At 44.5% G+C, this 13,792-nt stretch overlaps 1 protein-coding gene and 1 long non-coding RNA gene across 2 annotated transcripts in view; one reads left to right on the top strand and one right to left on the bottom strand.

The window, feature by feature from the left end:
* The window catches only part of pik3c2g (phosphatidylinositol-4-phosphate 3-kinase catalytic subunit type 2 gamma), a 16,200-nt gene extending 2,408 nt beyond the window's left edge, over nucleotides 1-13,792 (bottom strand). The window contains exons 1-30 of the mRNA XM_088378591.1: nucleotides 13,633-13,792; nucleotides 12,447-12,949; nucleotides 12,295-12,374; nucleotides 11,765-11,922; nucleotides 11,389-11,503; nucleotides 11,215-11,326; nucleotides 10,325-10,395; nucleotides 10,134-10,197; nucleotides 9,939-10,064; nucleotides 9,844-9,874; nucleotides 9,546-9,729; nucleotides 9,350-9,472; nucleotides 8,955-9,083; nucleotides 8,776-8,890; nucleotides 8,569-8,702; nucleotides 8,160-8,348; nucleotides 7,981-8,074; nucleotides 7,810-7,904; nucleotides 7,489-7,669; nucleotides 7,304-7,411; nucleotides 7,131-7,223; nucleotides 6,890-7,019; nucleotides 6,238-6,374; nucleotides 5,979-6,148; nucleotides 5,739-5,895; nucleotides 5,554-5,663; nucleotides 559-727; nucleotides 376-494; nucleotides 211-307; nucleotides 50-113 (exon numbers count right to left, since the gene is read on the bottom strand). Of these exons, the coding sequence (XP_088234717.1) occupies nucleotides 50-113; nucleotides 211-307; nucleotides 376-494; nucleotides 559-727; nucleotides 5,554-5,663; nucleotides 5,739-5,895; nucleotides 5,979-6,148; nucleotides 6,238-6,374; nucleotides 6,890-7,019; nucleotides 7,131-7,223; nucleotides 7,304-7,411; nucleotides 7,489-7,669; nucleotides 7,810-7,904; nucleotides 7,981-8,074; nucleotides 8,160-8,348; nucleotides 8,569-8,702; nucleotides 8,776-8,890; nucleotides 8,955-9,083; nucleotides 9,350-9,472; nucleotides 9,546-9,729; nucleotides 9,844-9,874; nucleotides 9,939-10,064; nucleotides 10,134-10,197; nucleotides 10,325-10,395; nucleotides 11,215-11,326; nucleotides 11,389-11,503; nucleotides 11,765-11,922; nucleotides 12,295-12,374; nucleotides 12,447-12,902 (3,811 nt within the window). The 5' untranslated portion in view covers nucleotides 12,903-12,949; nucleotides 13,633-13,792. The remainder of the gene's footprint in view (nucleotides 1-49; nucleotides 114-210; nucleotides 308-375; nucleotides 495-558; nucleotides 728-5,553; nucleotides 5,664-5,738; nucleotides 5,896-5,978; nucleotides 6,149-6,237; nucleotides 6,375-6,889; nucleotides 7,020-7,130; nucleotides 7,224-7,303; nucleotides 7,412-7,488; nucleotides 7,670-7,809; nucleotides 7,905-7,980; nucleotides 8,075-8,159; nucleotides 8,349-8,568; nucleotides 8,703-8,775; nucleotides 8,891-8,954; nucleotides 9,084-9,349; nucleotides 9,473-9,545; nucleotides 9,730-9,843; nucleotides 9,875-9,938; nucleotides 10,065-10,133; nucleotides 10,198-10,324; nucleotides 10,396-11,214; nucleotides 11,327-11,388; nucleotides 11,504-11,764; nucleotides 11,923-12,294; nucleotides 12,375-12,446; nucleotides 12,950-13,632) is intronic.
* LOC148396187 (uncharacterized) lies at nucleotides 8,325-10,284 on the top strand. The gene is made up of 3 exons (XR_015859047.1): nucleotides 8,325-8,391; nucleotides 8,616-8,724; nucleotides 8,818-10,284. It is a non-coding gene; the product is annotated as an uncharacterized LOC148396187 (long non-coding RNA).

The following is a 13,792-nucleotide window of genomic DNA, read 5'->3' as shown; positions in this document are numbered from 1 at the left end:
AGACTTTGTCAAAACGTCTGATGAAACTGAGCCTGCCACTTTTATTTACCTTGTACCACAGATTCTTTAACCATTTTGGGTCCATCTAAGAACAAGCTGCACACAAATTCATTCTGAAACCAGCAGATTAGCATATACAGTCATATAATGTAAAAAAAAAAATTAAAAGACAAAAATGGACATAACACAAAAGGCCTCAAGCAGACATACTCCCTTGCAAGGTCCCTCAAAAAGCTGTTTGAGGTATTTATTGAGCAGAGCCATCTTCCTGCTTGGGGTGAATGACATCATATACCAGCACGGGAACCTGGAAATGAAAAGAACTAGAACCAGAAGGTACCGGTTTGATGAGAGTGTAATGGATTGCGGACTCACTGAGGCAGAGCAGATTCAATAAAGTGTTTCTGAAGCTGTTTGTGGATCATCTCAAAGTCCTCGAATTTCATTTGGTTATACCAAAAGCCATCATCAATGGTCACTTTCAGGTCATAGATCTGAAGAAAAAAAAAAAGCAACAAACTTCTGTTTCAGTTGTAAACAACAACAATAATAACTCACCGCAACTTTGTCCTTGATGGTAAAATCCCGAATGACGGCATCTTGAATGTTGGTGCTCGGAGCAGGAACGCCATCCCGGATGGGGGCAGCTGGCTTCTTCCCTTGCACCATGCTGTGTGTCAAGAAGTTTAACTTGACCGCGACAGAACCCATGCTCTCCTTGATCTTCCTAAAACACAATGTGACCGTTTCAGAGATCAACATGAGTTCAGTACAGACCAAGAGGTGCTGGAGACTTGGTAAGGGTTCCAGGACCTCCATATGTCATGTCACGATGACGTGGTTGGAGTACATCAACAAGATAAAGGGACAAGCAAGCAACTGTAAAGAATAATGATTATCACTGGCGGAGCTAGGGGGGCTGTATGGGCATTGCCTCCCACCCCCCTCCATTGAAATATGCAAGGTGCCATTATTTTTTTCAAAATTTTCATCCAACACCATTGGGAACATCTAATGAATCTTTAGCAGCATTTTTTGAAGGCTTAATATATATATATGTGTATACATATATATATATATATATATATATATATATATATATATATATATATATATATATATATATATATATATATATATATATATATATCCATCCATCCATTTTCTGAACCGCTTATTCCCCACGGGGGTCGCGGGCGTGCTGGAGCCTATCCCAGCCGTCATCGGGCAGTAGGCGGGGGACACCCTGAACCGGTTGCCAGCCAATCGCAGGGCACACAGAGACAGACAACCAATCGCACCCACACTCACACCTAGGGACAATTTGGAGTCTTCAATCGGCCTACCAAGCATATTTTTGGAATGTGGGAGGAAACCGGAGTGCCCGGAGAAAACCCACGCGGGCCCGGGGAGAACATGCAAACTCCACACAGGGAGGGCCGGAGGTGGAATCGAACCCGCACCCTCCTAACCGTGAGGCGGACGTGCTACCCAGTGCGCCACCGAATATATATATATATATATATATATATATATATATATATATATATATATATATATATAAAAAACTCCTCACCCCCCGTGGGTGGTCTCTTTTTCCCTTCAAGCTCGGGTCCTCTACCAGAGGCCTGGGAGCTTGAGGGTTCTACGCAGTATCTTTGCTGTTCCTAGTACTGCACTTTTCTGGACTGAGATGTCAGATGTTTTTCCTGGGATCTGTTTCAGCCACTCCTCCAGTTTGGGGGTTACTGCCCCTAGTGCTCCAATGGCCACAGGTACCACTGAAGTCTTCACTCTCCAGGCCTTCTCCAGCTCTTCTCTGAGCCCTTGATATTTCTCAAGTTTCTCATGTTCCTTTTTCCTAATGTTACCATCATTTGGGATGGCTATGTCAACCACAACGGCTTTCCTCTGCTCTTTGTCCACCACCACAATGTCCGGTTGGTTCGCCATTACCATTCTGTCTGTCTGGATCTGGAAGTCCCAGAGGATCTTGGCTTGGTCATTCTCTACCACCTTTGGAGGTGTTTCCCACTTGGATCTTGGGACTTCCAGTCCATACTCTGCACAGATGTTCCTGTACACTATTTCAGCTACTTGGTTATGGCGCTCCATGTATGCTTTACCTGCCAGCATCTTACACCCTGCAGTTATCTGCTGGATTGTCTCAGGACCTTCTTTGCACAATCTGCACCTGGGGTCTTGTCTGGTGTGGTAGATTTGGGCCTCTATTGCTCTGGTGCTCAAGGCCTGTTCTTGTGCAGCCAGGATCAGTGCCTCTGTGCTGTCCTTCAGACCAGCTCTTTCTAGCCATTGGTAGGATTTCTGGATATCAGCCACTTCAGCTATGTTTCGGTGGTACATCCCATGTAGGGGCTTGTCCTCCCATGATGGTCGCTCCAGCACCTCATCTTCCTTTGATGCCCATTGTCTGAGACATTCACTGAGCACGTGATCCGTTGGGGCCTTATCCCTGATGTACTTATGGATCTTGGATGTTTCATCTTGAATAGTGGCTCTCACGCTCGCTAGTCCTCGGCCTCCTTCTTTACGGCTAGTGTACAGTCTCAGGGTGCTGGACTTGGGATGGAACCCTCCATGCATGGTTAGGAGCTTCCGTGTCTTGATATCTGTGGTGTATATATCCTCCTTTGGCCACCGTATGATTCCTGCAGGGTATCTGATTACTGGTAGGGCGTAGCTGTTAATGGCTAGGGACTTGTTCTTGCCATTGAGCTGACTTCTTAGGACTTGCCTTACTCGATGGAGGTATTTGGCTGTGGCTGCTTTCCTTGTTTCCTCGTCAAGGTTGCCATTTGCCTGTGGAATTCCAAGGTATTTGTAGCTGTCCTCAATGTCTGCTATTGTTCCTTCTGGGAGTGAGACCCCCTCTGTGTGGATTACCTTTCCTCTTTTAGTCACCATGCGGCCACATTTCTCAAGTCCGAATGACATTCCGATGTCAGAGCTGTAGATCCTGGTAGTGTGGATCAGGGAGTCAATGTCCCGCTCGTTCTTAGCGTACAGCTTTATGTCATCCATGTAGAGGAGGTGGCTGATGGTGGCCCCATTCCTGAGTTGGTATCCATAGCCCGTCTTGTTGATTATTTGGCTGAGGGGGTTCAGTCCTATACAGAACAGCATTGGGGACAGAGCGTCTCCTTGGTATATACCACATTTGATGGTCACGTGTGCAAGTGGCTTGCCATTGGCTTCAAGTGTGGTTTTCCACTGTTTCATCGAGTTGGCGATGAAGGTTCTCAGAGTCCCATTGATGTTGTACAGCCTCAAGCATTCAGTGATCCAAGTATGTGGCATTGAGTCATATGCTTTCTTGTAATCAATCCAGGCAGTGCTCAGGTTGGTACGTCTAGTTCTGCAGTCTTGGGTGACTGTTCTATCCACCAGGTTGATGTTTTGCTCCTCTGGTATTTTTACCAATCCCTTTCTGAGCAGTGCTCATGTATTGATCCATGTGCCTGCTGATCTTATCTGATATTATGCCCGACATCAGCTTCCATGTTGTGGAGAGGCAGGTGATTGGCCGGTAGTTGGATGGGACTGTACCCTTTGATGGATCCTTCTGGATCAGGATCGTACACCCTTGGGTTAGCCATTCAGGGTGAGTCCCATCCCTTAGCATCTGGTTCATTTGTGCTGCCAGGCGCTCATGGAGAGTTGTAAGTTTCTTGAGCCAGTAGCTGTGGATCATGTCAGGGCCTGGTGCTGTCCAGTTTTTCATTCCTGAGACTCTTCTCTGGATGTCTGCCACTGTGATGGTTACTGGGTTCTGTTCAGGGAGCTTGCTGTGGTCCTTTCTCAGAGCCACCAGCCACTGTGCATCCTTCTTATGTGATGCCTCCCGCTCCCATATATCCTTCCAGTACTGTTCAGTTTCCAGCCTTGGTGGGTCTGCTCTCCTATTATTCCCCTGCCACTGAGCGTACACTTTCGCTGGTTGTGTTGTGAACAACCTGTTTATTCGTCAGGCTTCATTCTCTCTTGTGTACCTCTTCAGGCGGCTGGCCAAGGCTTGGAGTCTTTGATTGGCAGTTTCGAGTGCTTCAGGTATGGGCATCTGGCTGTATTTCTTGGGAACTTGCTTTTTCATTGCACCTTTCTGGGCCTCTGTCATTTGGCTCACTTCTCTCCGTGCTATCTTGATTTTGGCCTCCAGCCTTCTCTTCCATGGTGGGCAGTGTTGTGGTCGCATATGGTCATTCTTCTTGTAGCCAAGCATTTCTAGGATCACTGCTGCTGAGGTGTATATCAGCTCATTGGTTTCAGTGATGGTAGCCATAGGAATTGTTGTCAATGCTGCATTCACATCTTCTAGGAGACTTTCTGAGGGTACTTCACTTAGCCTCTGCAGTGTGTATCTAGGTTCCCGAGCATTTATTCTCACCGTGATCTTGTTCTTCAGGTCAGTTGCTGCCTCGTTCAGCTTGATTGTGCTTATTGGGGTTTCGTACCCAACCTCTGGACTTTTACATGGATTTAACTCGTCTCTGACCTGGTGCTCTGGTTGGCCTTTGCTATGGCATTTGTGTTGTATCTCATCAATCTCGAGGTGTGATAGCAGGTGCCGTTTATGGATATTGGAACATTGAGCTACTAGTTGCTTGGCCGATAGTGTTGACTGTGGGTATTGAAGTTGCCGCATGTAACCCCTCTCGCTCGGGTTGCTGGAGTAGTAGCATTCCAACAGATCCTTATTCTCGCATCTCGCCCATTTGTGTCTTGTTCCAGTAGCCCATTTTTCATCAGGGTGCTCTGGTTCCCCAGCACCTGACGCAGACCTTGTTTGTCCGGGCGACGTCTGAGCCGGCATGTCTTTCGTTTCTTATACTCTCATTATCTCTGAGGTAGGCGGTATCGTTAAGGGTCTTGCCTAAGGACCCACACTGACTGTTGGTAAGGTAATCGCTCATTGCTCATATTGTGCCCCTGCCGGGAATCGAACCTGGGTCTTCCGTTTGTAAGTCATGTCACTTACTGATTGAGCTAGTCAGCCGTATATATATATATATATATACATATATATATATATATATATATACACATATATATATATACACACATATATACACATATCGACCTCTCTCTGTCTCTGTCTCTCTGTCTCTCTGTCTCTCTGTCTCTCTGTCTCTCTGTCTCTCTGTCTCTCTGTCTCTGTCTCTCTGTCTCTGTCTCTGTCTCTGTCTCTCTGTCTCTCTGTCTCTCTGTCTCTCTCTGTCTCTCTCTGTCTCTCTCTGTCTCTCTCTGTCTCTCTTTCTCTCTCTCTCTCTCTCTCTCTGTCTCTCTTTCTCTCTCTCTCTCTCTCTCTCTCTCTCTCTCTCTCTCTCTCTCTCTCTCTCTCTCTCTCTCTCTCTCTCTCTCTCTCTCTCTCTCTCTCTCTCTCTCTCTCTCTCTCTCTCTCTCTCTCTCTCTCTCTCTCTCTCTCTCTCTCTCTCTCTCTCTCTCTCTCTCTCTCTCTCTCTCTCTCTCTCTCTCTCTCTCTCTATATACAGACATACATACATACATATATATTTTTTTTATGTGTTCATTTACTTTGTGAAGTACGATGTGGCTTCCAAGTCAGTGTCATGAGGTCTAAGGTTTCTCTGGACGTATTGCAAGTCATGACAGTCCTTCAGTTCGGGCATTCCTGCATTGGTCATCTGGGGATAATGCAAACACACACACAACCTGAGAAGAGTTTCACAACTACCGCGATGTGGGAGTGTTGGTCTTACGAGTTCCAGCAAGCTGAGTATGAGGCCAGATCTGTATCTGATGATGTTGTAAGCTTCACAGCAGAGTTCCACAAAGCGATGCAAGCGCTGAGGCTTCTGTCCACCACCTGTGATGAAGTGCTGCATCTCCGATGTGAAGATGAAAGGTGATCGGTCTCTGCGTTGTTAAAAGTCAAATATATTACAGGTTCCTCCAGCATTTTGTGTTTAATTTCATTCCTGCTAAAAAAGTTGACTGACCTTTTAAAGTTTCCGATCTTCTGCGCATTGCCCATGATCTTGCCAAAGTCGATGTGGAACATGTGCCCGCTGTGCGTTAACATGATGTTGTCGTTGTGGCGATCGCAAATCCCCAGAATGAAGGTGGCCACGCACCAACCTGCACATGAGTGAATGAAGCGCATCACAGCCTGAAAACAAGTGGTAGGCAAACAGGAACGGGAGTTAACAATTAGTCCTGGAGGTCGACTTCTATCGGTCATTCGGGAGGTCTCCTGACATTTTCGTAGTCCTCCTCGGTTTTGTTCCACATGTGGAACCACTTCTCTAGGGTGTCATGTCGGAGGGTCCCACCAAGACCCCACTCCTGCTGGATCTTGCCCAGCGTCACCGCCTCGGGAACCACTTCTATGAGGCCTGTCAGCCGGCAAAAATAAACAATAAATTAAATAAAACAAGCAAAATTGATACAACAAAATTAATCGATAAGGAAATCAATTATCATGGATTGCCTCATTTTAAGAATGGAGTCATTGTTTAGAGCCATTTTTAACTCAGGATTGTCCAAATCTTCTGATTTCAGGGTCTCAAAAGTAATAATTCTTTGATTTCGATAGGCCTTTGTGAAAATAGTGTTTACTCAAATTTCAGAAATTTTCAAACACCTACTTTTACTTTGGAAAAAAACAACCATCAGTCCGACTCGTTTAGTTGCTTTTGAATCACTAAATAATAGAAAATCTAAATTATTACATTCAATTGTATATCGATTAATTGATGGATTAATCGATTCTAGCAATATCTCATACAACGCTACCTTATTACCTTTTTTCCGATTATGTTTCTTACGTAACTGCAGAGTTCAGTGTGTCTTTTAAGAAAAGTATTTTCTTCTGCTGTTTGTCAGATGTCAATATTAAAAATCAAGTCACCCTGAGTCATGCCAGTAGAAAGACATCTGTAGGTGACCATTTGTAAGTCCAGCCCTTCATTGAGCCACACCCTGTCCATCAAACGGACCATCTGCAGCACCAGCATGTCCTGACGCAGGCTGTCTCCTGTCTGAAGAAAGCACCTCAGATTAAGTTATGAAAAACGTGGCTCGCACTTCTTCTTGACAGGTCCCAACTAAAGAGCCAACAAGGATCAATAAAGTGCTGCTTTATGACCAACCTTGCAGATCACAGCAATGTTCTTCGCCAGCGGGTCAGTGCAAATGAAGGACACCCCCAGAGGAGAGGTATTGGACTGGTAAAATTTACAGGCCTGGAAATAAAAACTCACATGAGAAAACACTTGTTTCAAGATGTATGCCTCTGATTGTGATGATACTGTGATGCATTTACATCCAGCTCCACTCCCTTGACATGGACAGCAACATCTAAAGGTAGACAGCAGCTTCCCTCGTCATTAAAGAACTTCTCAATCTTCTCCTTTTCTTTGTTCAGAACCGTCTGAAACGACAATCATCATGCGTGTAGAAGGTCGGACTTGCCGCTGAGTCAGAGCAATGCGAATGAGTTCAAAATACCTTCCGTCGCGTTTTCTCCGACATCCGGACCTTCTCTGCCACTTGCATGATTGCCGACAACAAGCGGGTTTCTCGGTCCAGTTCCTCCCGCAGCGCTCGACCGCAGCAGAAGCGAAGGGCCGCGTGCACTTTAGCGAACCAGTGTTGGTAGTGCGGCTCTGTGCATGCATCCTCCAGCAGCCTTGGAATAGAGCAGCGAGAGAACACTATATTACTATTTTGATGTGACGCAACTGAACCATTTGTTATTGTGTTGACTTGTTTGACTTTCACACAACTCTAACAGTATATTAACGCCGCAATCCCTGGTTGGTTCCTGACCAGAAGAGTTGATGAGCAATCCGAATGTTCCTTAGCGATCTCTCCAACAGCAACATGACCAGAGCTCCATCCAGCTTCCACTCGCTCTTTAGAGCCTGCAAAACAAGATGATGATAATGATGATGAAGAACTAAATAGCAGTGAAGGAGATGTGTCTGTTATGGTGCTCACCTGAACCAACTGTGGCAAATACAGTTCAAGCTCATCATCGGGGATTTGTCCAAAAAACTGCACAGCGGCCTCACGCACTGTCTGATCTGGAAAACTGCACCAAAATATAAGTTTTTTTTCTTCAATTAAGTGAATCGGTAATGTGGAATAAATGGCAGGGATCAGTGCTCGTCCCTTACTTATCGGTGAGAAGGAAGAGAGCCTCCTCGGCAAGATGGATAGCCCAGCGGTCGACAACCGTGTAGATCTCTGTCAGGTCCTCAGGCTGCCACCTGGGGGCGCCACCCAACACCAGGTGGAGGAAGGTGCTTGCTTTGTCACAGTTGTGACGTTTACTCCACAGGAAGCTCTTCTCGTTTTCTGACAGTCTGAAGAGAAACGAAACTGAGTTGTCAAAACAAGTCAGTGTTGGTAGGAGAATATAAAATAAATCATTACGGCTTCTTCACTACAATCATAAGTAATAATAATAATAATAGTAATATCAATAATAATAGTAATAATAATAACAATAATAATAATAATACATTTATTCTAAATTCTTCAAGTGGATAAAAAACGTGTCTGGTATGCTTTTCTTGCACTCACAAGGAAAGGCAGAGCTTCTTGGAGACTTGTAACATTTTCTTTTCCAGATCTTGGCCAGGCGAAGAGAATATGAAAGACCCAGGGAACGCGACGGGCCTCCGGTACATCCAATTCACCTCATCTGGAAACTCAAGCTGCATATTAGAGAGGATGAGAGTTGAGTTTGTTTTTTCAGAACAGAGTGCGAAGCTGTCTAATACTCCTCACCTGCAGGATGACCCCCACTGTTTGTCTGTGGCTGTCAAACAGGGCTGGAGAGGGTGGTGAAGACAGCATGGCCAACATGGACAAACTGAGCAGGATGGTCCCTCTTACCAGAGTTCTACGCACACAGTTTTAGTCAACAACGTGATGGACACGGTGAAAGCTATTCATCCTTGTGGTACCTGTTGCTGTAAAGAGGTAGAACGGCCCATGCCAGCAGCTCGGGGCTTTTTCCTCGCTTTGAGCCCATCAGCTGGAAGGTCAGCATACTCTCGTAGGGCTGCTCCTTTATTGGGACAGGAAATGCCATCCTGACATTCAAAAACAAATGTTTGTTTATATTTGTGTGTTTTGCTCCTCAGTGTAAACAGCAAAGTTGAACGCCGCAAAATTTTTTGTTTTCTGTCAGTCAAAAAAAATGGAGGTTGAACGGCTGCCTCACATGACATCACAAAAGGTGAAAGCAAATCTTGTGAGACAGCGGCTCAGTGTGCATCTAAAAGATTAGCTTGCCAGTTAAGAAATGTAAAATGTTAAATAAAACATTTATTAAAGGCTGCATGGAACGTGAACTCACATGCGGTTACAACGTAATTTCTTCTCAAAGGACAAAGCAGTGCTGATGTTTTCAGAAACCACAGCTGAGCAGAGCTGCCTTTCGCCATACGTCAACTGGCAGGATATAGAAAAGCAGTCAAACCTAGGAAAAAAAGAGAGAGAACCCATGAGGATCTTTTTTTTTTTTTTTTTATTGTGGCATACTTATATATTACGTGGTCATCCAGCTAGGTTGCAGTTGATAGAGCGCGGCCAGGTTGAACTGTAACAGTTCACTGTTGTCCTCCACATCTCGAGTCTGAGGTGTGCTGGCGATTTCCAGAGTTCTGAAGTTGGAGAGGAAGTTGGCAAAGAAGCTCTGCATGACTTTCAGCAGGGACTTGTGCAGCGCCTGCATGGCTACAAGACACACCATTGAACAAAATTGAAGCAGTCCAAGGATTCTTGCTTGAAAAGTTTTTGTCCCATTTATTGATCATGATTGCAATATTTAAAGATGCAAAATCTACTCACCACTCTCACATTCGGACATTTCCTCATGACTCTGAAACAAGATGCATCAGATACATGAATACTTGTGAAAAACTGACATAGGCGAGTCTACCTACCAGGGGGATGGGGTTGACTCTGTTGAGCCGGCCAATGGCGTCTTCCAGCTCCTCACTTGAGAGGCCGCACAGGAGGTCGGTGATGGTGCGAACGTGGGCCACCATGACGTTGACGTTCATCCCCGACTGCACACATCGAGACACTTTGAAATGCTTCATTCACAAATATTCTACCCATAAACACTCTTGACTGACTTTGTTTTTCATCAGCGTGGCCTCCTCTCTGCTGTAGCTTGTGAGCACATTCTCCAGACTCAATCTAGGGGGCAAACACAAAAGCATACACACACCTGTATTTCCTGTAAACAAACGTCAAATGTCATCATGACAGTTGTATTAAAAAGTAAACAAAGCCCATCCAAGGGCGTGACCGCTCTCTGGCTTACTTGCAAGCGTTGAAGACACAGACCGGCCGTATCAGCTTGAAGAGGTGACCCGGAGGTTTGTCATCCCCTACCTCAAGGGGGGGAGAAAACAAAATAGACTATTATATTACTCATTGATGCAGTTTTAGAGTGCTTATTTCAATTAAATGATGAAAAAGGCAATTATAAAAAGGCAATTATAATTAAAGTCAGTCAAAGTAATTTTATCTATCTATCTATCTATCTATCTATCTATCTATCTATCTATCTATCTATCTATCTATCTATCTATCTATCTATCTATCTATCTATCTATCTATCTATCTATCTATCTATCTATCTATCTATCTATCTATCTATCTATCTATCTATCTATCTATCCTACTTCCAGGGGGTATGACTATTATTCATTGATGCACTTTTAGGGTGTTTATTTGAATGAATTGAATTCAAAAGACAATTATAATTAAAGGGAATTAAAGTAATTGTATGTATTTATTTATTCATTCAGTTATTTATTTATCCATCCATCCATCCGTCCGTCCGTCCGTCCGTCCGTCCGTCCGTCCGTCCGTCCGTCCGTCCGTCCGACCATCCATCCATCCATCCATCCATCCATCCATCCATCCATCCATCCATCCATCCATCCATCCATCCATCCATCCATCCATCCATCCATCCATCCATCCATCCATCCATCCATCCATCCATCCATCCATCCATCCATCCTTCACCTGTCCTCCAAATTTCAGCCGTCAGTACGTGATAAAGAACAAAGTAAATTGTAAAAAAAAAAAATAATAATAATACAGGAATTGCTTTCACGGGCACACCAACAAAGACAATAATATTGCGGAGCAGGCTGTTCCTTGGCCAATGATTAACATTTGAGACGGTTGGCGGTGACTCACATCCCTGGCCAGGCTGCGTTTCAGGTTGCTGGAATGGAGCAGTCGAAGGGGAAGGTCCATGTTGAATTTGCAGTGCGTTTGGACGACCTCGTGCACACCCAGCAACTCGTAGCTGTTGAAACGTGGAAATATTCAGTCGGGAAAATAAGAAGTTTGCTCAGTGAAATGACTTACTTGTGAAGATACTCCTCCGAATTGCACAACTTGAGCACATAATCGTCGGCGGATTTGTGAGCAAGATCGAAGAGCTGGAAGATCTCTTCGATTAAACTTCGCACCGTCCTGTTCACTAGACAAACACAATTCATCAATTTAACATCACATACCCTACTCACAAAAAGTTGGCTAGTTTGAGTGAAATTACAGGATGACCCTAATATGTATGGGATGCCATTTGTAAAGTGGTTCATTGCTACAAATAAAAGCAACTTTTAGTCACTTTTAGCTTCAGTGTTAAAAAAAAAAAATACAGTTGGCATTTGAACATCCTGAAATTTCACCGGAAATCTGTAGTGTATATTTTTTTTACAGCACTAGTGAGGTGTAATACCTGTGGTTGAAATTGGAAGTTGGTGACTTTTATTTTCGATCGCCACGTAGACGGTCAGCTCGACCTGATGCAGCAGCGCAGGATGGATACGTGACACTCGAGCGCACACCACACCCGAGTTGTGAGCAATTTGTGTGTGCGGGTAGCGCGACAGCAGACTGGGTGGAAGCACGAAGACTGTTTGAGGCTCAGGCGTGCACAACAAAGACATTCTTTTCAGCTTACTTACTTTTAATTACAATAATTACAGCTGGTCCACACGACACACTTTAAGCAAATGGCACTTAAGGGAGTGTCGTTTATGAAATGTTTTTGATGAGGATGAAATTGTCATCCCCTACCTCAAGGAGCAATTATATTATTCATTGATGTACTTTTAGGGTGTTTATTTGAATGAAATGAATGGAAAAAGTCTACTGGCACGGCTGCTTTAGAGCACCTCATTGTTGACAACAAGTGTGCGCACGTCATTGTGAGAAAGGCAGCTTGAGTTGGCCCAAAACATTTTGATGTCTTGCATAACATCTTACTTGGATGTAGCTTGACAGAAAGTAGCCATCACCGCTGTGGTGCCTTCTGGAGCATCTGTCAGTTTGATGACCCATTTCTCCTAATGTGAGAGACAATCATTTCGGCCTTCCCGCTGTCAATTCTAGGCAGAAAAACGATGGCGTTTACTCACCAGGTTATCTAATTGTGTGTTTGATCGGGTCAATTTGTGCACATGGACAGTCAGGTCACAGGAGAACCTGTTTTTGATGTGGCCAGATGGCCCCTGCTTCCTGGGCGGTACGGGTGGGGAAATTTGGTCCTGACCAATTGGAGGCTTGGCACTCGGGATCGGAGGGGCGGTGCGGCGGGGTTGGAAAGCCACGCGGCTTTCTTGCCGAGCATCGTGAGGATATCCTTGGTCATGAGTCAGCGGTTCAGAGATGGATTTCAAAAGTGGTGGGCGGTTGACTCTTGGGAGTTGATCATTGATCTGATTTTCAGCAGCAATATCGATGTCCTCGTAAAGATGAGACTCAAATTGACTTGCTGGCAATGACGCGGAGAGGTCAATGTTTATATTTTGTCTGTGGAGAACTCGAGGTGGTGGTACAGGGGGTGGTCCTAGCCGCGATCCAAGGGGATCCATCACATTGTAAGCCGAGTGTGTCTTGATTCTGGAGTGTGTCACGCACACTGCAAAAAATGACAACAAAAAAGTTTGAGTGAAATTATACGACAACAAAAAAGCAGGTGAACTTCAATTGACCGTCTGTAAAACTATGTGTGCACATGAGCGACTGGTTTCTGTTCTTTCAGGCCTTCCTGTGCCTCTTCTTTAAAAACAGAATCTAAATTAACCAGGAAATGTATTGGCTGATTCACAGCTCAAATATGTTCAGCAGGAACAAAATACATCAAAATTACAATTATAGTAAACATTCAGATTCCAACGTTTTGACAAGGTCAAATTAGTTCACCTATAAAGGTTCTCGTGCATTTTAGGTTCATGCTGAGATTTCCCTCAAGGATTGACTCTCCCTACTTTTATGTATGCGACCTGATTTTAGGGTTGAGTCTAATCATTAACAACCTTTCAAATCTTAACAGGAAATGCTGCAACGCGCCACAATGTCTCAGGACCTACTCGGTTCACAAGACAAAACATGACAAGCTTGCTGAAAAACACAGAAACCCCAACATCGGGTCTTTTTGTTTTAGAGAAGGAAGTTTACTTCAACTTGCAAATGTACAATATACACAATACACAATCGGATGTGGTTTATAAACATAAAAAGGTGATTGAGATGTGTCCTCCTTATTGCAATTAAAAAAATAAATAAATAAAATGAAACTAAAATGAGTTGCTTGTGACCTACCATTAGCAGTGTGGATCTGGTCCCATCTGTCTTGTAAATTGAGGCCATCATGCTTAGCGAGTTAGACCTGAACACTTGCTGGTGACACCAATGTGGATTGACTCCTCCCACTTTCCTTACTTCCCCTCACCCGAACCACCACATCGTCGACACGCCCTCT

The sequence above is a fragment of the Syngnathus floridae genome, chromosome 6 (genome assembly GCF_059516105.1).
Source record: "Syngnathus floridae isolate MCC-2025c chromosome 6, RoL_Sflo_1.0, whole genome shotgun sequence".
NCBI lineage: Eukaryota > Metazoa > Chordata > Actinopteri > Syngnathiformes > Syngnathidae > Syngnathus > Syngnathus floridae.
Note: the sequence above shows the minus strand (reverse complement) of the source record. Positions and strands in the feature narration are given on the sequence as shown.